Genomic DNA, 27,685 nt, shown 5'->3' with positions numbered 1-27,685 from the left:
CCGGAACCTCAGGTTGGTACTTGTGGGTGACTAGTAGTGTTGATTACATCTTGTAGTTGATTACTATGGGGTGTTTGTTTACAGGGACTTATTGATGTAGGGACTTAAAAAAGTCCTTTTTAGTCCCATCTAAACCAAACAGGAGGGACTTATAGGGACCTAAAGTGGGCATTTGGGACTTATGAAACAAGACCCTCAGGGAGAGTCTTTTTGGGACTTTTAGTTGTAACATGGTCTTTTAGTCCATGTTTAGTCCCAGGAACCAAACAGGTAGGGACTTTTTAGGGACTATCAACTTTTTAGTTGGGACTAAAAAAGTCCTAGGACTTATGAACCAAACAGGGCCTATATGGTTTATTTGGTGAAAGATTATATGTTCAGATCCATTATGCTATTTAATACCTCTCTGATCTTGAGCATGCTTATCATTTGTGAGTAGTTACTTTTGTTCTTGAGGTCACGGGAGAAATCTTGTTGCAAGTAATCATGTGAACTTGGTATGTGTTCGATATTTTGATGATATGTATGTTGTGATTCCCTTAGTGGTGTCATGTGAACGTCGACTACATGACACTTCACCATATTTGGGCACAAGGGAATGCATTGTGGAGTAGTTATTAGATGATGGGTTGCTAGAGTAACAGAAGATTAAACCCTAGTTTATGCGCTACTTCGTAAGGGACCAATTTGGATCCAAAAGTTTAATGCTATGGTTAGATTTTATCTTAATACTTTTCTCGTAGTTGCGGATGCTTGCGAGGGGGTTAATCGTAAGTAGGAGGTTTGTTCAAGTAAGAATAGCACCTAAGCACCGGTCCACCCACATTTATCAAAGTAGAGAACTTGAATCGAACCAACATGATGAAAGTGACTAGTTGAAATTCCCGTGTACCCTCAAGAACACTTTGCTTATCATAAGAGACCGTTTTGGCCTGTCCTTCGCCACAAAAGGATCGTGCTAACTTGCTGCAATTTATTTACCGTTACTGTTACTTTCTCCTTACAAATTATCTCGCTATCAAACTACCTGTTACCGACAATTTCAGTGCTTGCAGAAAATACCTTGCTAAAAACCACTTGTCATTTCCTTCGGCTCCTCGCTGGGTTCGATACTCTTACTTATCGAAAGGACTACGATTGATCCCATATACTTGTGGGTCATCAATACCTCAATCGATTGAGCCAAAGGCCTTGGCGAAGTTGAGCTTGAGGATGATAGTAGGGGCTCTACGATGGTATCAACACTAAACAACCTCAGTGGCATACACGAAGTTCTCAGATATGCTTCACCCATCGATGAAACCAAACTAATCCTGGTCGAACACTGTCGAAATCTGGCCTTTGAGCCGGCTAGTCAGGAACTTGCACAGAGCTTTGACGTCACACTTTCGTGGAGACCGACTAGTAGGCTCCAAAACCGAGGACGCCACTAGCCTTGGACAGTAAGAGTATGTGCTCACTGTTTTCAAACACCCAGGATCAGCAACACTGTCGAAGGTGAGGAAGAGATGATCCCTGTCCTCGGAGACGTTAGACCATGCAGCATGGTAGAAACTCATGCCCATGTCATCTGGGCCCGAGGAACTAGCCCGGTCAAAACCAGCGAAGGATACCTTGATCTCTGACCTAGAGAAAGGGGCCACCAGCCTTGGCCCATCCACCAATTGGGCCCCCTGGTAGAGGTCCACGAGGGAGAAGGCCTATCTCGTAGCACGGGCCTTGCCAACAAGTGCTTGTGGAAGGGAGTAGGACGACGTCCTTTGCGTGTTCACCATGACCAAGTCTCCACCGAGATAAAGTGCCTGGATATGATGTTGGGGAAAAACACATTGTGCCATGGGAGAGGGTATGCCGCCCCAAGTAGGATGCTAGCTTGGGCATGCGTATCCTCGCGGTCCAGAATGAATGTGTGCTCCCCATGCTTTCAAATTTCATACGGCCTCTAGTGGTGTGGATGATATGTTTGGCTAGACTTGGGGTGGTGGGGGAGGGTCCCTTCCCTCTAACTTATCTTTAGTGGGATTGTTGCCATTTCCCGGACCATATGAAAGGCTCACAATAATGTTTGTTTTTGCCAAAAAAATCAGATGACCCTACTTCTTTATTTTTCTCACTTTACATGGTTGGGCTCCAATAGAATATGGGTTAGATGAACGTTTGCATCATGAGGCGTTGACATTATCGATGTTTCTTTTGCTAGCATTTCTGAGCTTCTCGATTGGGTGTTGTTTTAGATGCTTTTAGTTAGTTCTGTTGATGCTTTCAGTTAGTTTTGTTATTGCCATGCAAGTTGCTTCGTATTATGTCCAGTAGCTGATATTGGCCACAGGCTGGCCCTAGTTTTGCTTTCCTTCCAGTTCCTTGTTGCATGTAATTGTTGCGCTTTCTTTAGCACAAATCAATAAATGACTTGCTTCTTCAAAAAAATTGCAGCACAAGTCATGATTTATTCTGAAATAAAATAACTATCAGCCTAAAATAAAAGATAAAATTCTACTTACTGGAGATAGGGTTTGGCAAGAATTACTTAGGAATAGGTACCTTCATTTAAAGCCCTCTATGCGGTCCAGGAAAAACCAACCGACTCGTCTTTCTCGGAAGGCCTCATGGGGTCAAAAATCATTGAATGTTGCTTTTAGAAGACCATCGATTGGAGACAATTAGATAGACTGGTCAAACCTTGTTGAAAAGATGATGATGGTCAACATTTCACATGAATTAGACACACTCCATTTTAAGTTGACTACTTCTGGTGTCTTCATAGTCAAATCCATGTATACGAACCTCATCAATGATGGGCAACCTTTTCACCAGAAATATATTTGGAAAATGAAATTCCCATTGAAAACGAAAATCATGTGGTATTTAGATTGAAAGGTCGTCCTAACAAAAATAATCTGAAAAAAGATATTTACAAGGATACACTGAGTCTTGCTTTTTTGGTGATTAGGAGTTTATTCAGCTTTCAGCATCTATGCTTTTAATAGCAACTTGCCAAGCTACTATGGCAATCTGTCCAGATAGCTTTTAATCTATCTTCACCCATGAGTAGTACCGATATATTTGAAAATTGGTTAGTGGGGGTACATCCCAAGTTGAAGTCTCATATCCGTGTGGTAGTTTGTGCTTTACTTTGGGCCATTTGGAGAACTTGTAATGACTGTATTTTTAACAGAATGAAAGATTCAAAGAATTTGCAGGTTATTAAGACCATCAGTTGCATTCATACATGCTCATTACTATGCAAAGAGGGGCCTCGGGATCCCACGGTCTTTGGATGGAACCGATGGGGGTTGGTCTCTCTGGCTTTGTAATGCGTGATGCTCATTTCTATACATTCTTTCTTTAATTATAAAAAACCGAGTTGGTGATAATGGTGTGCCTGTCATCTTGTAATATATAGACTGTCCGATCTATATCTGACGGATAGAAAACAAACTATGGCAATTTTGTAAAAAAGATACCCGCATTTCTTTCCATATTTGCTGATAAGGCATTCATTTGTTCATCCTTATTTCCCACAAGCTCATTGTTGAGCAATTAAAAAACAAAGTCTATGGAACAATCTCAAGATGTTGCTGATAGTATTTCCAAAAAGCTAATAGGGATAGGATATACTATGCGGGGCGTTTATAAGGCCGAGTATAGTATGCGTGTATGTAAGCATATGTGATTGTATTATATTGTTAAAAAAAGTTGTTAATCTCGGCCAACAAAATAAGGGCCACCAGCTTCTATGTCCTCATGGGTCATGACACGACCCTATCGCAAATACTATAGCCTATTACTCCCTCCGTTTCTAAATACTTGTCTTTCTAGGCATTTCAACAAGTGACTACATACGAAGCAAAATGAGTGAATCTACACTCTAAAATATGTCTACATACATTCGTATGTAGTAGTCATTTGAAATGTAGAAAGATAAGTATTTAGGAACGGAGGGAGTACACGACATAGAGCTGCTGAAACCGTCGACATGGCACAATTATCTCGCATCCTGGTGGCTCTTCTCCTCGTCCTAATCGCCGGAGAGGCAGCCGCCACGCCGTACGCCGGCGGCAGGGACGCCTAGCTGGCCAGCAGCTACAGCCGCGTCTTCAGCTTCGGCGACTCGCTCACGGACACCGGGAACGCGGCCATCCTCCCGGCCACCGCCGGGGGGCCCTCCTCCCACGCGCCGTACGGGGAGACCTACTTCCACCACCCCAGCGGCCGGGCGTCCGACGGCCGGCTCATCATCGACTTCATCGGTAACCATTTCGCTACGAATCATTCATTGTTCTTCCGGTGGAGACACGCGTTGACCTATGTGCATTCCTGACCAACTATCTTCCCAATTTCTGGTGGCCTAGTGGAGTCGCTGGGGTTGCCACAACCAAAGCCGTACCTCGCCGGCGAGACGGCGGATGACTTCCGGCATGGTGCGAACTTCGCGGTGGGCGGCGCGACGGCGCTTGACCCGGCGTTCTTGAAGAGCAGAGGGATAGCGACGTTTGTGCCGGTGTCTCTTAGCAACGAGACGAGCTGGTTCAACAATGTCTTGGAGCTTCTTGACTCCACGGCGTACGGTAAATATAAGGCAACTTGCTGCTGTTGGTAATTGTGCAATGTATATAGTAACTTAACTATTCGTGGTCGTTGTTGGCTACTTGCGGAGGGAATCTCTAGTCATCTAGGTTGCGGATGGAGTACTTGTTTCTTTCTTTAGACAACTGAAGAACTACGCACTAAAGTAAGAAATTTAAGAGCGTTTAGATCATAACTTTATTAATCTAAACGCTTTTATATTTTTTTAATGAAAGGAGTAGTATTTTTCAGGAATCGGCTTATTAGGCATTAATAAATCTTAGACAAGTTTGGATTAGTAAAAAGGTATGTTTAGGACACATCTAGATGTGCTTTAATTATTGCACATCTAAATGAGTGAATCAAGCATAAAAGAAAGAAAAAAAAGAAAATATTCACACGAATCTCAATGTAAGATCAATGACATGACATAGATGTGCAATACTTATGGCATATCTAGATGTGCTTTAGCAAAACTGTTAGTAAAAATGTTAATGTGAATTGTTTTTGGTTACAAGTATATGTTAATTATTAGGGTGTGGCTAGGTCTCAATAAGAAGTAACTATGTCACATCTAATTCTTATATCATTTGATTTTAGTTGAAGATTCATGCGTATTTTTATTTTGATAGGTGAGACTTTGTTAATTCTTATTTGGATAAAAATTAGCAAATCCATAATTCTTATTGATAGGGAGACTTTACCGGAAACAAAGACATACATCATGATCCATGCATGCCAAACAGGTGCTATTACTAAACTTTATATGATGGCGATTGCAGAGTCTGAAGAAACATCAACGTGACACATGACCCTCTAAATTATTAATAAAAAGTAGTTGCACCTGCAAGTAGTTTACCCCGCTGGTTTCTAGTTTTTTTTTCTAGAACTCCAGTGATTTCTAGCTGAATGGCTTTAGGGCATCTGCAACGGCATCCCGCAAAAAACCTTTCGCAATCGTCCGCGGATAGGGTATCAGTCCGCGGACATAGATACGGGCTGCAACCATCCAACCGTAGTCGCATAAATTTTCACAACAACTCAAACAAGTGTGGAATTCATATAAACATGGTGATTTTATATAAACATGCCGGATTTCATATGAACATGCCGGACTTCATATAAACATGACGAATTTCATTACAAATACATGAAAAAGGTCCTAGGCAGAGTAATCTAAATGATCGCCGGCGTCCGGTCCCCGTCTCCGGCCATGAACCAAGAGAATGGAAGCTTCGCCTTTTCCAGCTCCGTCTCCGAAACCCCAGGAAGTGAAGTTGTTCGCCTCGACGTCGCCGCCAAGTGACTAACTGGCTGTCGATGCTGAGCCCGCCAAGCTTGGCGTCGACAGGAGGGGAGGAGCGGTGGCCTTCTTAGGACCCGACCGGTGGCGACCTACCTTGCACTACTATTCCTCGCTGTTGGCGGCGCTGGCGGATGTGCCGGCTTTTTCATGGTCATGGCGCCAGGGCACGGCCTCCTCGTCGTCGGGGTCGCCGAACAATGCCTCGCCCGCGCCGTCCTCCTGCTCCTTGCCGATGGCCGCCACCTCCACCACCCGCTACTGGTACCACCAGCGGGCGAGGCGGATCTCGCAGGCGGAGCGGTAGGACTCCAGCAGCGTCTCCTCCTCCACCAGGTCCGCGTCGAGCGCGACCCCCCTGCCGATGGCGACCTACTGCTCCACCTGCAGATACTCCTGGAGGAGGTTGTGGTTGTAGTTGGCGTTGGCATGCGCCTCCCGGAACTGCTTCTCCCACATCATGTCCATATAATGGGCACGGGCCTCGCCGATGGTCAGGGTGTAATGCACCGGCGAGGGTGCCATGGAGGAAGAGGAAGGTGTCACGGAGGAAGAAGTGGGTGGCGTTGGTGTTGGGGAACGTAGTAATTTCAAAATTTTCCTACGCACACGCAGGATCATGGTGATGCATAGCAACGGGAGTGGAGAGTGTCGTCCACGTACCCTCATAGACCGTTAAGCGGAAGCGTTATGACAACGCGGCTGATGTAGTCGTACGTCTTCACGATCGACCGATCCTCAGTACCGAACGTACGGCACCTCCGCATTCAGCACACGTTCAGCTCGGTGACGTCCCGCGAACCCATGATCCAGTAGAGCTCGGGGAAGAGTTTCGTCAGCACGACGGCGTGGTGATGATGTTGATGAAGCTACCGCAGCAGAGCTTCGCCTAAACACCGATACAGTATGACCGAGGTGGATTATGGTGGAGGGGGCGCCGCACATGGCTGGGAGAGATCTTTGTGATCAACTTGTGTGTTTAGAGGTGCCCCTTGCCCCTGTATATAAAGGAGCAAGGGGGAGGCCGTCCAGCCCTTGTTGGTGCGCCAGGAGGAGGAATCCTCCTCCTAGTAGGAGTAGGATTCCTCCCTTTCCTACTCCTACTAGGAGAGGGAAAGGAAGGGGAAGAAAGAGAAGGAAAGGGGGGTGCCCCCCTCTCCTAGTCCAATTCTGACCAGAGGGAGGGGGCGCGCTGCCTGCCCTAGGCCGGCCCCTCTCTCTTTCCCTTATGGCCCAACAAGGCCCATTAGCCCCCGGGGGGTTCTGGTAACCTCCGGTACTCCGGTAAAATCTCGATTTTATCCGGAACTCTTCCGATGTCCAAATGTAGGATTCCAATATATCAATCTTTATGTCTCGACCATTTCGAGACTCCCCGTCATGTCCGTGATCATATCTGGGACTCCGAACTACCTTCGGTACATCGAAACATATAAACTCATAAAACCAATCGTCACAGAACTTTAAGCGTGCGGACCCTACGGGTTCGAGAACTATATAGACATGACCGAGACATGTCTCCGGTCAATAACCAATAGCGGAACCTGGATGCTCATATTGGTTCCTACATATTCTACGAAGATCTTTATTGGTCAAACCGCATAACACTATACGTTGTTCTCTTTGTCATCGGTATGTTACTTGCCCGAGATTCGATCGTCGGTATCCCAATACCTAGTTCAATCTCGTTACCGGCAAGTCTCTTTACTCGTTCCATAATGCACTATCCCGCAACTAACTCATTAGTTGTATTGCTTGCAAGGCTTATAGTGATGTGTTACCGAGAGGGCCCAGAGATAACTCTCCGACAATCGGAGTGACAAATCCTAATCTTGATCTATGCCAACTCAACAAGTACCATCGGAGACACTTGTAGAGCACCTTTATAATCACCCAGTTACGTTGTGACGTTTGGTAGCACACAAAGTGTTCCTCTGGTATTCGGGAGTTGCATAATCTCATAGTCATAAGAACATGTATAAGTCATGAAGAAATCAATAGCAGTAAACAAAAACGATCAAGTGCTAAGCTAACGGAATGGGTCAAGTCAATCACATCATTCTCCTAATGATGTGATCCCATTGATCAAATGACAACTCATGTCTATGGTTTAGGAAACTTAACCATCTTTGATCATTGAGCTAGTCAAGTAGAGGCACACTAGTGACACTATGTTTGTCTATGTATTCACACATGTATTATGTTTCCAGTTAATACAATTCTAGCATGAATAATAAACATTTATCATGAAATAAGGAAATAAATAATAACTTTATTATTGCCTCTAGGGCATATTTCCTTCAGTCTCCCACTTGCACTAGAGTCAAGAATCTAGATTACACAGTAATGATTCTAACACCCATGGAGTCTTGGTGTTGATCATGTTTTGCTCGTGGAAGAGGCTTAGTCAACGGGCCGGCAATATTTAGATCTGTATGTATCTTGCAAATCTCTATGTCTCCCACCTGGACTTGATCCCGGATGGAGTTGAAGCGTCTCTTGATGTGCTTGGTTCTGTTGTGAAATCTGGATTCCTTTGCCAAGGCAATTGCACCAGCATTGTCGCACAAGATTTTCATTGGACCCGATGCACTAGGTATGACACCTAGATCGGATATGAACTCCTTCATACAGACTCCTTCATTCGCTGCTTCCGAAGCAGCAATGTACTCCGCTTCACATGTAGATCCCGCCACGATGCTCTGTTTAGAACTGCTCCAACTGACAGCTCCACCGTTTAATATAAACACATATCCGGTTTGCGATTTAGAATCGTCCAGATCAGTGTCAAAGCTAGCATCAACGTAATCATTTTACGATGAGCTCCTCGTCACCTCCATAAATGAGAAACATATCCTTGGTCCTTTTCAGGTACTTCAGGATGTTCTTGACCGTTGTCTAGTGATCCACTCCTGGATTACTTTGGTACCTCCCTGCTAGACTAATGGCAAGGCACACATTAGGTCTGGTACACGGCATTGCATACATGATAGAGCCTATGGCTGAAGCATAGGGAACACTTTTCATTTTCTCTCTATCTTCTACAGTGGTCGGGCATTGAGTCTTACTCAACTTCACACCTTGTAATACATGCAAGAACCCTTTCTTAGCTTGATCCATTTTGAACTTGTTCAAAACTTTATCAAGGTATGTGCTTTGTGGAAGTCCAATTAAGCGTCTTGATTTATCTCTATAGATCTTGATGCCCAATATATAAGCAGCTTCACCGAGGTCTTTCATTGAAAAACTCTTATTCAAGTATCCTTTTATGATATCCAGAAATTCTATATCATTTCCAATCAACAATATGTCATCCACATATAATATTAGAAATGCAACAGAGCTCCCACTCACTTTCTTGTAAATACAGGCTTCTCCAAAAGTCTGTATGAAACCATATGCTTTGATCACACTATCAAAACGTTTATTCCAACTCCGAGAGGCTTGCACCAGTCCATAAATGGATTGCTGGAGCTTGCACACTTTGTTAGCTCCCTTTGATCGATAAAACCTTCAGGTTGCATCATATAAAACTCTTTTTTCAGAAATCCATTCAGGAATGCAGTCTTTACATCCATTTGTCAAATTTCATAATCATAAAACGCGGCAATTGCTAACATGATTCGGGCGGACTTAAGCATCACTACGGGTGAGGTCTCATCATAGTCAACTCCTTGAACTTGTTGAAAACCTTTCGCAACAAGTCGAGCTTTGTAGACAGTAACATTACCGTCAGCGTCTGTCTTCTTCTTGAAGATCCATTTATTCTCGGTGGCTTGCCGATCATCGGGCAAGTCAACCAAAGTCCACACTTTGTTCTCATACATGGATCCCATCTCATATTTCATGGCCTCAAGCCATTTTGCGGAATCTGGGCTCATCATCGCTTCCTCATAGTTCGTAGGTTCGTCATGGTCAAGTAACATGACCTCCAGAACAGGATTACTGTACCACTCTGGTGCGGATCTTTCTTTGGTTGACCTACGAGGTTCGATAGTAACTTGATCTGAAGTTTCATGATCATCATCATTAGCTTCCTCACTAATTGGTGTAGATGTCATAGGAACCGGTTTCTGTGATGAACTACTTTCCAATAAGGGAGCAGGTACAGTTACCTCATCAAGTTCTACTTTCCTCCCACTCACTTCTTTCGAGAGAAACTCCTTCTCTAGAAAGGATCCATTCTTAGCAACGAATGTCTTGCCTTCGGATCTATGATAGAAGGTGTACCCAACAGTTTCCTTTGGGTATCCTATGAAGACACATTTCTCCGATTTGGGTTCGAGCTTATCAAGTTGAAGCTTTTTCACATAAGCATCGCAGCCCCAAACTTTAAGAAATGACAACTTTGGTTTCTTGCCAAACCATAGTTCATAAGGTGTCGTCTCAACGGATTTTGATGGTGCCCTATTTAACGTGAATGTAGCCCTATCTAAAGCATAACCCCAAAACGATAGCGATAAATCAGTAAGAGACATCATAGATCGCACCATATCTAGTAAAGTACGATTACGACGTTCGAACACACCATTACGTTGTGGTGTTCCGGGTGGCGTGAGTTGCAAAACTATTCCGCATTGTTTCAAATGTAGGCCAAACTCGTAACTCAAATATTCTCCTCCATGATCAGATCATAGAAACTTTATTTTCTTGTTACGATGATTTTCCACTTCACTCTGAAATTCTTTGAACTTTTCAAATGTTTCAGACTTATGTTTTATTAAGTAGATATATGAAGGAAATATGCCCTAGAGGCAATAATAAAGTTATTATCTATTTCCTTATTTCATGATAAATGTTTATTATTCATGCTAGAATTGTATTAACCGGAAACATAATACATGTGTGAATACATAGACAAACAGAGTGTCACTAGTATGCCTCTACTTGACTAGCTCGTTAATCAAAGATGGTTATGTTTCCTAACCATGGACAAAGAGTTGTTATTTGATTAACGGCATCACATCATTAGTTGAATGATCTGATTGACATGACCCATTCCATTAGCTTAGCACCCGATCGTTTAGTATGTTGCTATTGCTTTCTTCATGACTTATAAATGTTCCTATGACTATGAGATTATGCAACTCCCGTTTACCGGAGGAACACTTTGTGTGCTACCAAACATCACAACGTAACTGGGTGATTATAAAGGAGCTCTACAGGTGTCTCCAAAGGTACATGTTGGGTTGGCGTATTTCGAGATTAGGATTTGTCACTCCGATTGTCAGAGAGGTATCTCTGGGCCCTCTCGGCAATGCACATCACATAAGCCTTGCAAGCATTACAACTAATGAGTTAGTTGCGAGATGATGTATTACGGAACGAGTAAAGAGACTTGCCGGTAACGAGATTGAACTAGGTATTGGATACCGACGATCGAATCTCGGGCAAGTAACATACCGATGACAAAGGGAACAACGTATGTTGTTATGCGGTCTGACCGATAAAGATCTTCGTAGAATATGTAGGAGCCAATATGGGCATCCAGGTCCCGCTATTGGTTATTGACCGGAGACGTGTCTCGGTCATGTCTACATAGTTCTCAAACCCGTAGGGTCCGCACGCTTAACGTTCGTTGACGATATAGTACTATGTGAGTTATGTATGTTGGTGACCGAATGTTGTTCGGAGTCCGGGATGAGATCACGGACATGACGAGGAACTCCGGAATGGTCCGGAGATAAGTTTGATATATGTGATAATAGTGTTTGGTCACCGGAAGGGTTCCGGAAATCACCGGAAGGGGTTCCGGATGTTTCCCGAAATGTTTGGGTACGAGAACACTTTATTTGGGGCAAAGGGGAAAGCCCACAAGGTTTTTGGAAAGCGCAAAAGGAAGTTTTGCGGAGTCCAGGGGCCAGACGCCAGGGTCCCTGGCGTCTGGGTCCAGACGCCGGGAACCCTGGCGTCTGGCCCTGGAGTCTGAGAAGGACTCTTGCCTTTCGGGTGAAACCGACTTTGTGGAGGCTTTTACTCCAAGTTTCGACCCCAGGGCTCAACATATAAATAGAGGGGCAGGGCTAGCACCAAAGACACATCAAGAAACACCAAGCCGTGTGCCGGCAACCCTGTCTCCTCTAGTTTATCCTCTGTCATAGTTTTCGTAGTGCTTAGGCGAAGCCCTGCGGAGATTGTTCTTCACCAACACCGTCACCACGCTGTCGTGCTGCCGGAACTCATCTACTACTTCGCCCCTCTTGCTGGATCGAGAAGGCAAGGACGTCACCGAGCCGAACGTGTGCAGAACTCGGAGGTGCCGTGCTTTCGGTACTTGGATCGGTTGGACGTGAAGACGTACGACTACATCAACCGCGTTGATATAACGCTTCCGCGTGCGATCTACAAGGGTACGTAGATCATACTCTCCCCTCTCGTTGCTATGCATCACCATGATCTTGCGTGTGCGTAGGAATTTTTTTGAAATTACTACGTTCCCCAACAGTGGCATCCAAGCCTAGGTTTTATGGTTTGATGTTATTTGCACAAGTAGAACACAAGTGAGTTGTGGGCGATATAAGTCATACTGCCTACCAGCATGTCATACTTTGGTTCGACGGTATTGTTGGACGAGACGACCCGGACCAACATTACGCGTACGCTTACGCGAGACCGGTTTCCCCGACGTGCTTTGCACATAGGTGGCTTGCGGGCGACTGTCTCTCCAACTTTAATTGAACCGAGTGTGGCTACGCCCGGTCCTTGCGAAGGTTAAAACGGAGTCAAATTGACAAACTATCGTTGTGGTTTTGATGCGTAGGTGAGATTGGTTCTTGCTTAAGCCCGTAGCAGCCACGTAAAACTTGCAACAACAAAGTAGAGGACGTCTAACTTGTTTTTGCAGGGCATGTTGTGATGTGATATGGTCAAGACATGATGCTAAATTTTATTGTATGAGATGATCATGTTTTGTAACCGAGTTATCGGCAACTGGCAGGAGCCATATGGTTGTCGCTTTATTGTATGCAATGCAATCGCGATGTAATGCTTTACTTTATCACTAAGCGGTAGCGATAGTCGTGGAAGCATAAGATTGGCGAGACGACAACGATGCTACGATGGAGATCAAGGTGTTGCGCCGGTGACGATGGTGATCACGACGGTGCTTCGGAGATGGAGATCACAAGCACAAGATGATGATGGCCATATCATATCACTTATATTGATTGCATGTGATGTTTATCTTTTATGCATCTTATCTTGCTTTGATTGACGCTAGCATTATAAGATGACCTCTCACTAAATTATCAAGAAGTGTTCTCCCTGAGTATGCACCGTTGCCAAAGTTCGTCGTGCCCAGACACCACATGATGATCGGGTGTGATAAGCTCTACGTCCATCTACAACGGGTGCAAGCCAGTTTTTGCACACGCAGAATACTCAGGTTAAACTTGACGAGCCTAGCATATGCAGATATGGCCTCGGAACACGGAGACCGAAAGATCGAGCGTGAATCATATAGTAGATATGATCAACATAACGATGTTCACCATTGAAAACTACTCCATCTCACGTGATGATCGGTTATGGTTTAGTTGATTTGGATCACGTGATCACTTAGAAGATTAGAGGGATGTCTATCTAAGTCGGAGTTCTTAAGTAATATGATTAATTGAACTTAAATTTATCAGGAACATAGTCCTGGTAGTATTTTGCAAATTATGTTGTAGATCAATAGCTCGCGTTGTTGCTTCCCTGTGTTTATTTTGATATGTTCCTAGAGAAAATTGTGTTGAAAGATGTTAGTAGCAATGATGCGGATTGGATCCGTGATCTGAGGTTTATCCTCATTGCTGCACAGAAGAATTATGTCCTTGATGCACCGCTAGGTGACAGACCTATTGCAGGAGCAGATGCAGATGTTATGAACGTTTGGCTAGCTCAATATGATGACTACTTGATAGTTTAGTGCACCATGCTTAACGGCTTAGAATCGGGACTTCAAAGACGTTTTGAATGTCATGGACCATATGAGATGTTCCAGGAGTTGAAGTTAATATTTCAAGCAAATACCCGAGTTGAGAGATATGAAGTCTCCAACAAGTTCTATAGCTAAAAGATGGAGGAGAATCGCTCAACTAGTGAGCATGTGCTCAGATTGTCTGGGTACTACAATCGCTTGAATCAAGTGGAATTTAATCTTCCAGATAAGATAGTGATTGACAGAATTCTCTAGTAACCATCACCAAGTTAGTAGAACTTCGTGATGAACTATAATATGCAAGGGATAACGGAAACAACTCCCAAGCTCTTCGTGATGCTGAAATCGACGAAGGTAGAAATCAAGAAAAACATCAAGTGTTGATGGTTAACAAGACCACTAGTTTCAAGAAAAGGGCAAAGGAAAGAAGGGGAACTTCAAGAAGAACAGCAAGCAAGTTGCTGCTCAAGTGAAGAAGCCCAAGTCTGGTCCTAAGCCTGAGACTAAGTGCTTCTACTGCAAAGGGATTGGTCACTGGAAGCGGAACTACCCCAAGTGATTGGCGGATAAGAAGGATGGCAAAGTGAACATAAGTATATTTGATATACATGTTATTGATGTGTACTTTACTAGTATTTATAGCAACCCCTCAGTATTTGATGCTAGTTCAGTTGCAAAGAGTAGTAACTCGAAACGGGAGTTGCAGAATGAACAGAGACTAGTTAAGGGTGAAGTGACGATGTGTGTTGGAAGTGGTTCCAAGATTGATATGATCATCATCGCACACTCCCTATACTTTCGGGATTAGTGTTGAAACTAAATGAGTGTTATTTGGTGTTTGCGTTGAGCATGAATATGATTTGATCATGTTTATTGTAATACGGTTATTCATTTAAGTAAAAGAATAAATTGTTGTTCTGTTTACATGAATAAAACCTTATATGGTTACACACCCAATGAAAATAGTTCATTGGATCTCGATCTTAGTGATACACATATTCATAATATTGAAACCAAAAGATGTAAAGTTAATAATGATAGTGCAACTTATTTGTGGCACTGCCGTTTAGGTCATATTGGTGTAAAGCGCATGAAGAAACTCCATGCTGATGGGATTTTGGAATCACTTGATTATGAATCACTTGATGCTTGCGAACCATGCCTTATGGGCAAGATGACTAAAACACCGTTCTCCGGAACAATGAAGCAAGCAGCAGATTTGTTGGAAATCATACATACTGATGTATGTGGTCCGATGAATATTAAGGCTTACAGCAGGTATCATTATTTTCTGACCTTCACAAGATGATTTGAGCAGATATGAGGATATCTACTTGATGAAACATAAGTCTAAAACATTTGAACAGTTCAAAGAATTTCAGAGTGAAGTGGAAAATCATCGTGACAAGAAAATAAAAGTTTCTACGATATGATCGCAGAGGTAAAATATTTGAGTTACGAGTTTGGTCTTCAGTTAAAACAATGTGAAATAGTTTCACTACTCACGCCACCTGAAACACCACAGCATAATGGTATGTCCGAATGTCATAACCGTACTTTATTGGATATAGTGCAATCTATGATGTATCTTACCGATCTACCACTATCGTTTTGGGGTTATGCATTAGAGACAGCTGCATTCACGTTAAATAGGGCACCATCAAAATCCGTTGAGATGACGCCTTATGAACTGTGGTTTGGTAAGAAACCAAAGTTGTCGTTTCTTAAAGTTTGGGGTTGTGATGCTTATGTGAAAAAGTTTCATCCTGATAAGCTCAAACCCAAATCGGAAAAGTGTGTCTTCATAGGATACCCTAAAGAAAATGTTGGGTACACCTTCTATCACAGATCCGAAGGCAAGACTTTTGTTGCTAAATTCGGAAACTTTCTGGAGAAGGAGTTTCTCTCGAAAGAAGTAAGTGGGAGGAAAGTAGAAAACTTGATAAGGTAATTGTACCTTCTCCCTTATTGGAAAGTAGTTCATCACAGAATTCTGTTCTTGTGACTACTACACCAATTAGTGAGGAAGCTAATGATGATGATCATGTAACTTCAGATCAAGTTACTACCGAATCTCGTAGGTAAACCAGAGTAAGATCCGCACCAGAGTGGTACGGTAATCCTGTTCTGGAAGTCATGTTACTAGACCACGACGAACTTGCGAACTATGAGGAAGCGATGATGAGCCCAGATTCCGCGAAATGGTTTAAGGCCATGAAATCTGAGATATGATCCATGTATGAGAACAAAGTATGGACTTTGGTTGACTTGCCCGCTGATCGGCAAGCAATTGAGAATAAATGGATCTTCAAGAAGAAGACTGACGCTGATGGTAATATTACTGTCTACAAAGCTCGACTTGTCGCAAAAGGTTTTCGGCAAGTTCAAGGGGTTGACTACGATGAGACCTTCTCACCCGTAGCGATGCTTAAGTCTGTCCGAATCATGTTAGCAATTGCCGCATTTTATGATTATGAAATTTGGCAGATGGATGTCAAAACTGCATTCCTGAATGGATTTCTGGAAGAAGAGTTGTATATGATGCAACCAGAAGGTTTTCTCGATCCAAAGGGAGCTAACAAAGTGTGCAAGCTCCAGCGATCCATTTATGGACTGGTGCAAGCCTCTCGGAGTTGGAATAAACGTTTTGATAGTGTGATCAAAGCATTTGGTTTTATACAGACTTTCGGAGAAGCCTGTATTTACAAGAAAGTGAGTGGGAGCACTACAACATTTCTGATAAGTATATGTGACTGACATATTGTTGATCGGAAATAATGTAGAATTATTCTGTAAAGCATAAAGGAGTGTTTGAAAGGAGTTTTTCAAAGAAAGACTTCGGTGAAGCTTCTTACATATTGAGCTTCAAGATCTATAGAGATAGATCAAGACGCTTGATAAGTTTTTTCAATGAGTACATACCTTGACAAGATTTTGAAGTAGTTCAAAATGGAGCAGTCAAAGAAAGAGTTCTTGCCTGTATTACAAGGTGTGAAGTTGAGTAAGACTCAAAGCCCGACCACGACAGAAGATAGAAAGAGAATGAAAGTCATTCCCTATGCCTTAGCCATAGGTTCTATAAAGTATGTCATGCTGTATACCAGATCTATTGTATACCCTGCACTGGTTTGGCAAGGGAGTACAATAGTGATCTAGGAGTAGATCACTGGACAGCGGTCAGAATTATCCTTAGTGAAATAAGGATATGTTTCTCGATTATGGACGTGACAAAAAGGTTTGTCGTAAAGGGTTACGTCGATGCAAGTTTTTGACCCTGATCCACATGATTCTAAGTCTCAATCTGGATACATATTGAAAGTGGGAGCAATTAGCTAGAGTAGCTCCGTGCAGAGCATTGTAGACATAGAATTTTGCAAAATACATACGGATCTGAATTTGGCAGGCCCGTTGACTAAATTTCTCTCACAGGCAAAACATGATCACTCTTTGGGTGTTAATCACATAGCGATGTGAACTAGATTATTGAACCTAGTAAACCCTTTGGGTGTTAGTCACATGGAGATGTGAACCAATCACATAAAGATGTGAACTATTGGTGTTAATCACATAGCGATGTGAACTAGATTATTGACTCTAGTGCAAGTGGGAGACTGAAGGAAATATGCCCTAGAGGCAATAATAAAGTTATTATCTATTTCCTTATTTCATGATAAATGTTTATTATTCATGCTAGAATTGTATTAACCGGAAACATAATACATGTGTGAATACATAGACAAACAGAGTGTCACTAGTATGCCTCTACTTGACTAGCTCGTTAATCAAAGATGGTTATGTTTCCTAACCATGGACAAAGAGTTGTTATTTGATTAACGGGATCACATCATTAGTTGAATGATCTGATTGACATGACCCATTCCATTAGCTTAGCACCCGATCATTTAGTATGTTGCTATTGCTTTCTTCATGACTTATACATGTTCCTATGACTATGAGATTATGCAACTCCCGTTTACCGGAGGAACAGTTTGTGTGCTACCAAACGTCACAACGTAACTGGGTGATTATAAAGGAGCTCTACAGGTGTCTCCAAAGGTACATGTTGGGTTGGCGTATTTTGAGATTAGGATTTGTCACTCCGATTGTTGGAGAGGTATCTCTGGGCCCTCTCGGTAATGCACATCACATAAGCCTTGCAAGCATTACAACTAATGAGTTAGTTGCGAGATGATGTATTATGGAATGAGTAAAGAGACTTGCCGGTAACGAGATTGAACTAGGTATTGGATACCGACGATCGAATCTTGGGAAAGTAACATACCGATGACAAAGGGAACAACGTATGTTGTTATGCGGTCTGACCGATAAAGATCTTCGTAGAATATGTAGGAGCCAATATGGGCATCCAGGTCCCGCTATTGGTTATTGACCGGAGACGTGTCTCGGTCATGTCTACATAGTTCTCGAACCCGTAGGGTCCGCATGCTTAACGTTCATTGACGATATAGTACTATGTGAGTTATGTATGTTGGTGACCGAATGTTGTTCGGAGTCCGGGATGAGATCACGGACATGACGAAGAACTCCGGAATGGTCCGGAGATAAAGTTTGATATATGTGATAATAGTGTTTGGTCACCGGAAGGGTTCCGGAAATCACCGGAAGGGGTTCCGGATGTTTCCCGAAATGTTTGGGCACGAGAACACTTTATTTGGGGCAAAGGGGAAAGCCCACAAGGTTTTTGGAAAGCGCAAAAGGAAGTTTTGCGGAGTCCAGGGGCCAGACGCCAGGGTCCCTGGCGTCTGGGTCCAGACGCCGGGAACCCTGGCGTCTGGCCCTGGAGTCTGAGAAGGACTCTTGCCTTTCGGGTGAAACCGACTTTATGGAGGCTTTTACTCCAAGTTTCGACCCCAGGGCTCAACATATAAATAGAGGGGCAGGGCTAGCACCAAAGACACATCAAGAAACACCAAGCCGTGTGCCGGCAACCCTGTCTCCTCTAGTTTATCCTCTATCATAGTTTTCGTAGTGCTTAGGCGAAGCCCTGCGGAGATTGTTCTTCACCAACACCGTCACCACGCCGTCGTGCTGCCGGAACTCATCTACTACTTCGCCCCTCTTGCTGGATCGAAAAGGCGAGGACGTCACCGAGCCGAACGTGTGCAGAACTCGGAGGTGTCGTGCTTTCGGTACTTGGATCGGTTGGACGTGAAGACGTACGACTACATCAACCGCGTTGATATAACGCTTCCGCGTGCCATCTACAAGGGTACATAGATCATACTCTCCCCTCTCGTTGCTATGCATCACCATGATCTTGCGTGTGCGTAGGAATTTTTTTGAAATTACTACGTTCCCCAACAATATACCCATATCTGCTCAAATCACCTGTGAATGTGAGAAAATAACGATACCCGCCGCGAGCCTCAATATTCATCGGGCCACATACATCAGTATGTATGATCTCCAACAAGTTTTTGCTCGCTCCATTGTTCCGGAGAACGGCGTTTTAGTCATCTTGACCATAAGGCATGGTTCGCAAGTACCAAGTGATTCATAATCAAGTGATTCCAGAAGTCCATCAGTATGGAGTTTCTTCATGCGCTTTACACCAATATGACCTAAACGGCAGTGCCACAAATAAATTGCACTATCATTATCAACTCTGCATCTTTTGGCTTCAATATTATGAATATGTGTATCACTACTATCGAGATTCATCAGAAATAGACCACTCTTCAAGGGTGCATGACCATAAAAGATATTACTAATATAAATAGAACAACCATTATTCTCGGATTTAAATGAATAACCGTCTCGCATTAAACAAGATCCAGATATAATGTTCATGCTCAACGCTGGCACCAAATAACAATTATTTAGGTCTAAAACTAATCCCGAAGGTAGATGTAGAGGTAGCGTGCCGACGGTGATCACATCGACTTTGGAACCATTTCCCACGCGCATCGTCACCTCGTCCTTAGCCAGTCTTCGCTTAATCTATAGTGCCTGTTTAGAGTTGCAAATATTAGCAACAGAACCAGTATCAAATACCCAGGTGCTACTGCGAGCTCTGGTAAGGTACACATCAATAACATGTATATCACATATACCTTTGTTCACCTTGCCATCCTTCTTATCCGCCAAATACTTGGGGCAGTTCCGCTTCCAGTGACCAGTCTGTTTGCAGTAGAAGCACTCGGTCTCAGGCTTAGGTCCAGACTTGGGTTTCTTCTCTTGAGCAGCAACTTGCTTGTTGTTCTTGTTGAAGTTCCCCTTCTTCTTCCCTTTACCCTTTTTCTTGAAATTGATGGTTTTGTTAACCATCAACACTTGATGCTCCTTTTTGATTTCTACCTCCGCAGCTTTTAGCATCGCGAAGAGCTCGGGAATTGTCTTATTCATCCCTTGCATATTATAGTTCATCACGAAACTTTTGTAGCTTGGTGGCAGTGATTGAAGAACTCTATCAATGACACTATCAACAGGAAGACTAACTCCCAGTTCAGTCAAGTGATTATGATACCCAGACATTTTGAGTATATGCTCACTGATAGAACTATTCTCCTCCATCTTGCAGCTATAGAACTTATTGGAGACTTCATATCTCTCAATCTGGGCATTTGCTTGAAATATTAACTTCAACTCTTGGAACACCTCATATGCTCCATGACGTTCAAAACGTCGTTGAAGTCCCGGTTCTAAGCCGTAAAGCATGGCACACTGTGTTGGGGAACGTAGTAATTTCAAAAAAATTCCTACGCACACGCAAGATCATGGTGATGCACAGCAACGAGAAGGGAGACTGTTGTCTACGTACCCTCGTAGACCGAAGCGGAAGCGTTGACGCAACATAGAGGAAGTAGTCGTACGTCTTCCCGGTTCAACCGATCCAAGCACCGTTACTCCGGCACCTCCGAGTTCTTGACACACGTACAACTCGATGACGCACCCCGGGCTCCGATCCAGCAAAGCTTCGGGGAGGAGTTTCGTCAGCACGACGGCGTGGTGACGATCTTGATGTTTAACCGTCGTAGGGCTTCGCCTAAGCACCGCTACAATATGGTTGAGGTGTAATATCGTGGAGGGGGGCACCGCACACGGCTAAGGAACGATCACGAAGATCAACTTGTGTGTTCTAGGGTGCCCCCCTGCCCCCGTATATAAAGGAGCCAAAGGGAGGGGGCGGCCGTCCAAGGAGGGGCGCGCCAGGGGGGAGTCCTACTCCTACCGGGAGTAGGACTCCCTTCTTTCCTAGTTGGAGAAGGAGAAGGGGGGAAAGAGGAGGAAGAGGGGAAGGAAAGGGGGGGCGCCGCCCCCTTCCCTTGTCCTATTCGAACTAGGAAGGGGAGGGGCGCACGGCCACCTCTTGCCTCCTTCTCTCTTCTCCCTCAAGGCCTATGTAGGCCCAATAACCCCCCGGGGGGTTCCGGTAACCCCCTGGTACTCCGGTAAAATGCCGATTTCACCCGGAACGACTCCGATGTCCAAATATAAGCTTCCAATATACCGATCTTTATGTCTCGACCATTTCGAGACTCCTCGTCATGTCCGTGATCACATCCGGGACTCCGAACAACCTTCGGTACATCAAAATACATAAACTCATAATGAAACTGTCATTGTAACTTTAAGCGTGCGGACCCTACGGTTCGAGAACAATGTAGACATGACCGAGACACGTCTCCGGTCAATAACCAATAGCGGGACCTGGATGCCCATATTGGCTCCTACATATTCTACGAAGATCTTTATCGGTCAGACCGCATAACAACATACGTTGTTCCCTTTGTCATCGGTATGTTACTTGCCCGAGATTCGATCGTCGGTATCCAATACCTAGTTCAATCTTGTTACCGGCAAGTCTCTTTACTCGTTCTGTAATACATCATCCCGCAACTAACGCATTAGTTGCAATGCTTGCAAGGCTTAAGTGATGTGCATTACCGAGAGGGCCCAGAGATACCTCTCCGACGATCGGAGTGACAAATCCTAATCTCGAAATACGTCAACCCAACATGTACCTTTGGAGACACCTGTAGAGCACCTTTATAATCACCCAGTTACGTTGTGACGTTTGGTAGCACACAAAGTGTTCCTCCGGCACACGGGAGTTACATAATCTCATAGTCATGGAAACATGTATAAGTCATGAAGAAAGCAATAGCAACATACTAAACGATCGGGTGCTAAGCTAATGGAATGGGTCATGTCAATCAGATCATTCAACTAATGATGTGATCCCGTTAATCAAATAACAACTCTTTGTCCATGGTTAGGAAACATAACCATCTTTGATTAACGAGCTAGTCAAGTAGAGGCATACTAGTGACACTCTGTTTGTCTATGTATTCACACATGTATTATGTTTCCGGTTAATACAATTCTAGCATGAATAATAAACATTTATCATGATATAAGGAAATAAATAATAACTTTATTATTGCCTCTAGGGCATATTTCCTTCAGTCTCCCACTTGCACTAGAGTCAATAATCTAGATCACATCGCCATGTGATTTAACATCAATAGTTCACATCTTTATGTGATTGGTTTACATCTCCATGTGACTAACACCCAAAGGGTTTACTAGATTCAATAATCTAGTTCACATCGCTATGTGATTAAGACCCAAAAAGTGATCATGTTTTGCTTGTGAGAGAAGTTTAGTCAACAGGTCTGCCATATTCAGATCCGCATGTATTTTGCAAATTTCTATGTCAACAATGCTCTGCATGGAGCTACTCTAGCTAATTGCTCCCACTTTCAATATGTATCCAGATTGAGACTTAGAGTCATCTGGATCAGTGTCAAAACTTGCATCGACGTAACCCTTTACGACGACCCTTTTGTCACCTCCGTAATCGAGAAACATATCCTTATTCCAGTAAGGATAATTTTGACCGTTGTCCATTGATCTACTCCTAGATCACTATTGTACTCCCTCTCTTAACACAGTGTATGGTATACAATAGATCTGGTACACAGCATGGCATACTTTATAGAACCTATGACTGAGGCATAGGGAATGACTTTCATTCTCTTTATATCTTCTGTCGTGGTCGGGCTTTGAGTCTTACTCAACTTCTCACCTTGTAACACAGGCAAGAAACTTTTTCTTTGACTGTTCCATTTTGAACTACTTCAAAATCTTGTCAAGGTATGTACTCATTGAAAAAACTTATCAAGCGTCTTGATCTATCTCTATAGATCTTGATACTCAATATGTAAGCAGCTTCACCGAGGTCTTTCTTTGAAAAACTCCTTTCAAACACTCCTTTATGCTTTGCAGAATAATTCTACATTATTTCCGATCAACAATATGTCATTCACATATACTTATCAGAAATGTTGTAGTGCTCCCACTCACTTTCTTGTAAATACAGGCTTCACCGCAAGTCTATATAAAACTATATGCTTTGATCAACTTATCAAAGCGTATATTCCAACTCCGAGATGCTTGCACCAGTCCATAAATGGATCACTAGAGCTTGCATATTTTGTTAGCACCTTTAGGATTGATAAAACCATCTTGTTGCATCACATACAACTCTTCTTTAATAAATTCATTAAGGAATGCAGTTTTGTTTATCCATTTGCCAGATTTCATAAAATGCGGCAATTGCTAACATGATTCGGACAGACTTAAGCATAGATACGAGTGAGAAACTCTCATCGTAGTCAACACCTTGAACTTGTCGAAAACCTTTTGCGACAATTCTAGCTTTGTAGATAGTGACACTACTATCCGTGTCCGTCTTCCTCTTGAAGATCCATTTATTATCAATGGCTTACCGATCCTCGGGCAAGTCCACCAAAGTCCACACTTTGTTCTCATACATGGATCCTATCTCAGATTTCATGGCCTCAAGCCATTTATCAGAATCTGGGCTCATCATCGCTTCCTCATAGTTCGTAGGTTCGTCATGGTCAAGTAACATGACCTCCAGAATAGGATTATCGTACCACTCTGGTGCGAATCTCACTCTGGTTTACCTACGAGATTCGGTAGTAACTTGATTTGAAGTTACATGATCATCATCATTAGCTTCCTCACTAATTGGTGTAGTAGTCACAGGAACTGAATTCTGTGATGAACTATTTTCCAATAAGGGAGAAGGTACAATTACCTTATCAAGTTTTCTACTTTCCTCCCACTCACTTCTTTCGAGAGAAACTCCTTCTCTAGAAAGGATCCATTCTTAGCAACGAATGTCTTGCCTTCGATTCTGTGATAGAAGGTGTACCCAACTGTCTCCTTTTGGGTATCCTATGAAGACATATTTCTCCGATTTGAGTTTGAGCTTATCGAGATGAAACTTTTTCACATAATCATCGCGACTCCAAACTTTAAGAAACGACAGCTTAGGTTTCTTGCCAAACCATAGTTCACACGGTGTCGTCTCAACGGATTTAGACGGTGCCCTATTTAACGTGAATGCAGCTGTCTCTAATGCATAACCCCAAAACGATAGTGGTAGATCGGTAAGAGACATCATAGATCGCACTATATCTAATAAAGTACGGTTATGACGTTCGGACACACCATTACACTATGGTGTTCCATGTGGCGTGAGTAGTGAAACTATTTCACATTATTTTACTTGAAGGCCAAACTCGTAACTCAAATATTTTACCTCTGCGATCATATTCTAGAAACTTTTATTTTCTTGTCACGATGATTTTCCACTTCACTCTGAAATTCTTTGAAATGTTCAAATGTTTCATCAAGTAGATATCCCCATATCTGCTCAAATCATCTGTGAAGGTCAGAAAATAATGATACCTGCTGCAAGCCTTAATATTCATCGGACCACATACATCAGTATGTATGATTTCCAACAAATCTGTTGCTTGCTTCATTGTGCCGGAGAACGGCGTTTTAGTCATCTTGCCCATAAGGCATGGTTCGCAAGCATCAAGTGATTCATAATCAAGTGATTCCAAAAGCCCATCAGCATGGAGTTTCTTCATGCGCTTTACACAGATATGACTTAAACGGCAGTGCCACAAATAAGTTGCACTATCATTATTAACTTTGCATCTTCTGGTTTCAATATTATGAATATGTGTATCACTATGATCGAGATCCAACGAACTTGTTTCATTGGGTGTATGACCATCGAAGGTTTTATTCATGTAAACAGAACAACAATTATTCTCTGACTTTAATGAATAACCGTATTGCAATAAACATGATCAAATCATATTCATGCTTAACGAAAAAACCAAATAACATTTATTTAGGTTCAACACTAATCCCGAAAATATAGGGGAGTGTGTGATGATGATCATATCAATCTTGGAACTACTTCCAACACACATCGTCACTTCACCCTTAACTAGTCTCTGTTTATTCTACAACTCCTGTTTCGAGTTACTACTCTTAGCAACTGAACTAGCATCAAATACTGAGGGGTTGCTATAAACACTAGTAAAGTACACATCAATAACATGTATATCAAATATACTTATGTTCACTTTGCCATCCTTCTTATCCGCCAATCACTTGGGGTAGTTCCGCTTCCAGTGACCAGTCCCTTTGCAGTAGGAGCACTTAGTCTCAGGCTTAGGACCAGACTTTGGCTTCTTCACATGAGCAGCAACTTGCTTGCTGTTTTTCTTGAAGTTCCCCTTTTTCCTTTTGCCCTTTTCTTGAAACTAGTGATCTTGTCAACCATCAACACTTGATGCTCTTTCTTGATTTCTACCTTCATCGATTTCATCATCATGAAAAGCTCGGGATTCATTTTCGTCATCCCTTGCATACTATAGTTCATCACGAAGTTCTACTAACTTGGTGATGGTGACTAGAGAATTCTGTCAATCACTATCTTATCTGGAAGATTAACTCCCACTTGATTCAAGCGATTGTAGTAACCAGACAATCTGAGCACATGCTCACTAGTTGAGAGATTCTCCTCCATCTTTTAGCTATAGAACTTGTTGGAGACTTCATATCTCTCAACTCGGGTATTTGCTTGAAATATTAACTTCAACTCCTGGAACATCTCATATGGTCCATGACGTTCAAAACGTCTTTGAAGTCCCGATTCTAAGCCGTTAAGCATGGTGCACTAAACTATCAAGTAGTCATCATATTGAGCTAGCCAAACGTTCATAACGTCTGCATCTGCTCCTGCAATAGGTCTGTCACCTAGCGGTGCATCAAGGACATAATTCTTCTGTGCAGCAATGAGGATAAACCTCAGATCACGGATCCAATCCGCATCATTGCTACTAACATCTTTCAACACAATTTTTCTCTAGGAACATATCAAAATAAACATATGAAAGCAACAACGCGAGCTATTGATCTACAACATAGATATGCTAATACTACCAGGACTAAGTTCATGATAAATTAAAGTTCAATTAATCATATTACTTAAGAACTCCCACTTAGATAGACATCCCTCTAATCCTCTAAGTGATCACGTGATCCAAATCAACTAAACCATAACCGATCATCACGTGAAATGGAGTAGCTTTCAATGGTGAACATGTTGGGGAACGTAGCAGAAATTCAAAATTTTCCTACGTGTCACCAAGATCTATCTATGGAGAAACTAGCAACGAGGGGAAGAAGAGTGCATCTACATACCCTTGTAGATCCCTAAGCGGAAGCGTTCAACTGAACGGGGTTGATGGAGTCGTACTCACCGTGATCCAAATCACCGATGACCAAGTGCCGAACGGACGGCACCTCCGCGTTCAACACACATGCAGCCCGGTGACGTCTCCCACGCCTTGATCCAGCAAGGGGAGAAGGAGAGGTTGAGGAAGACTCCTTCCAGCAGCAGCACAATGGCGTGGTGATGGTGGAGGAGCGTGGCAATCCTGCAGGGCTTCGCCAAGCACCGCAGAAGAGGAGGAGGGAGAGAGGTAGGGCTGCGCCAAGAGGGAGATCGAATCGCGTGTTGGGCAGCCCCTAGGCCTCAAGTATATATAGGGGAAGGGGAGGGGGCTGTGCCCCCTTTAGGGTTCCCACCCCAAGGGGTGCGGCAGCCCCAGATCCCATCTGAGGGAGGCGGCCAAGGGGGGAGGAGAGGGAGGCGCAGGGAGCATGGGCCTTAGGGCCCATCTGCCCTTAGGGTTTGCCCCCTTCCTCCCCTTAGGCGCCTTGGGCCCTTGTGGGGGGGGGGGCGCACCAACCCACCTGGGGCTGGCCCCCTCCCACACTTGGCCCATGCAGCCCTCCGGGGCCGGTGGCCCCACTTGGTGGACCCCCGGGACCCTCCCGGTGGTCCCGGTACGTTATCGATAAAACCCGAAACTTTTCCGGTGACCAAAACAGGACTTCCCATATATAAATCTTTACCTCCGGACCATTCCGGAACTCTTCGTGATGTCTGGGATCTCATCCGGGACTCCGAACAACATTCGGTAACCACATACAAACTTCCTTTATAACCCTAGCGTCATCGAACCTTAAGTGTGTAGACCCTACGTGTTCGGGAACCATGCAGACATGACCGAGAGGTTCTCCGGTCAATAACCAACAGTGGGATCTGGATACCCATGTTGGTTCCCACATGTTCCATGATGATCTCATCGGATGAACCACGATGTCGAGGATTCGATCAATCCCGTATACAATTCCCTTTGTCTATCGGTATTGTACTTGCCCGAGATTCGATCGTCGGTATCTCGATACCTTGTTCAATCTCATTACCGGCAAGTCTCTTTACTCGTTCTGTAACACATCATCCCGTGATCAACTCCTTGATCACATTGTGCACATTATGATGATGTCCTACCGAGTGGGCCCAGAGATACCTCTCCGTCACACGGAGTGACAAATCCCAGTCTCGATTCGTGCCAACCCAACAGACACTTTCGGAGATACCTGTAGTGTACCTTTATAGCCACCCAGTTACTTTGTGACGTTTGGCACACCCAAAGTATTCCTACGGTATCGGGAGTTGCACAATC

General features: G+C 43.5%; 1 protein-coding gene across 1 annotated transcript in view; it reads left to right on the top strand.

The window, feature by feature from the left end:
* Nucleotides 1-27,685, top strand: part of LOC119315942 (GDSL esterase/lipase At5g45910-like) — a 57,894-nt gene that overhangs the window by 11,982 nt on the left and 18,227 nt on the right. The window contains exons 2-3 of the mRNA XM_037590371.1: nucleotides 4,073-4,250; nucleotides 4,353-4,568. Coding sequence (XP_037446268.1) covers nucleotides 4,073-4,250; nucleotides 4,353-4,568 — 394 coding nt within the window. The remainder of the gene's footprint in view (nucleotides 1-4,072; nucleotides 4,251-4,352; nucleotides 4,569-27,685) is intronic.

This window comes from Triticum dicoccoides, chromosome 6A (genome assembly GCF_002162155.2).
Source record: "Triticum dicoccoides isolate Atlit2015 ecotype Zavitan chromosome 6A, WEW_v2.0, whole genome shotgun sequence".
In the NCBI taxonomy this organism is placed as follows: domain Eukaryota; kingdom Viridiplantae; phylum Streptophyta; class Magnoliopsida; order Poales; family Poaceae; genus Triticum; species Triticum dicoccoides.
This window is presented reverse-complemented; position numbering and strand designations above follow the sequence as displayed.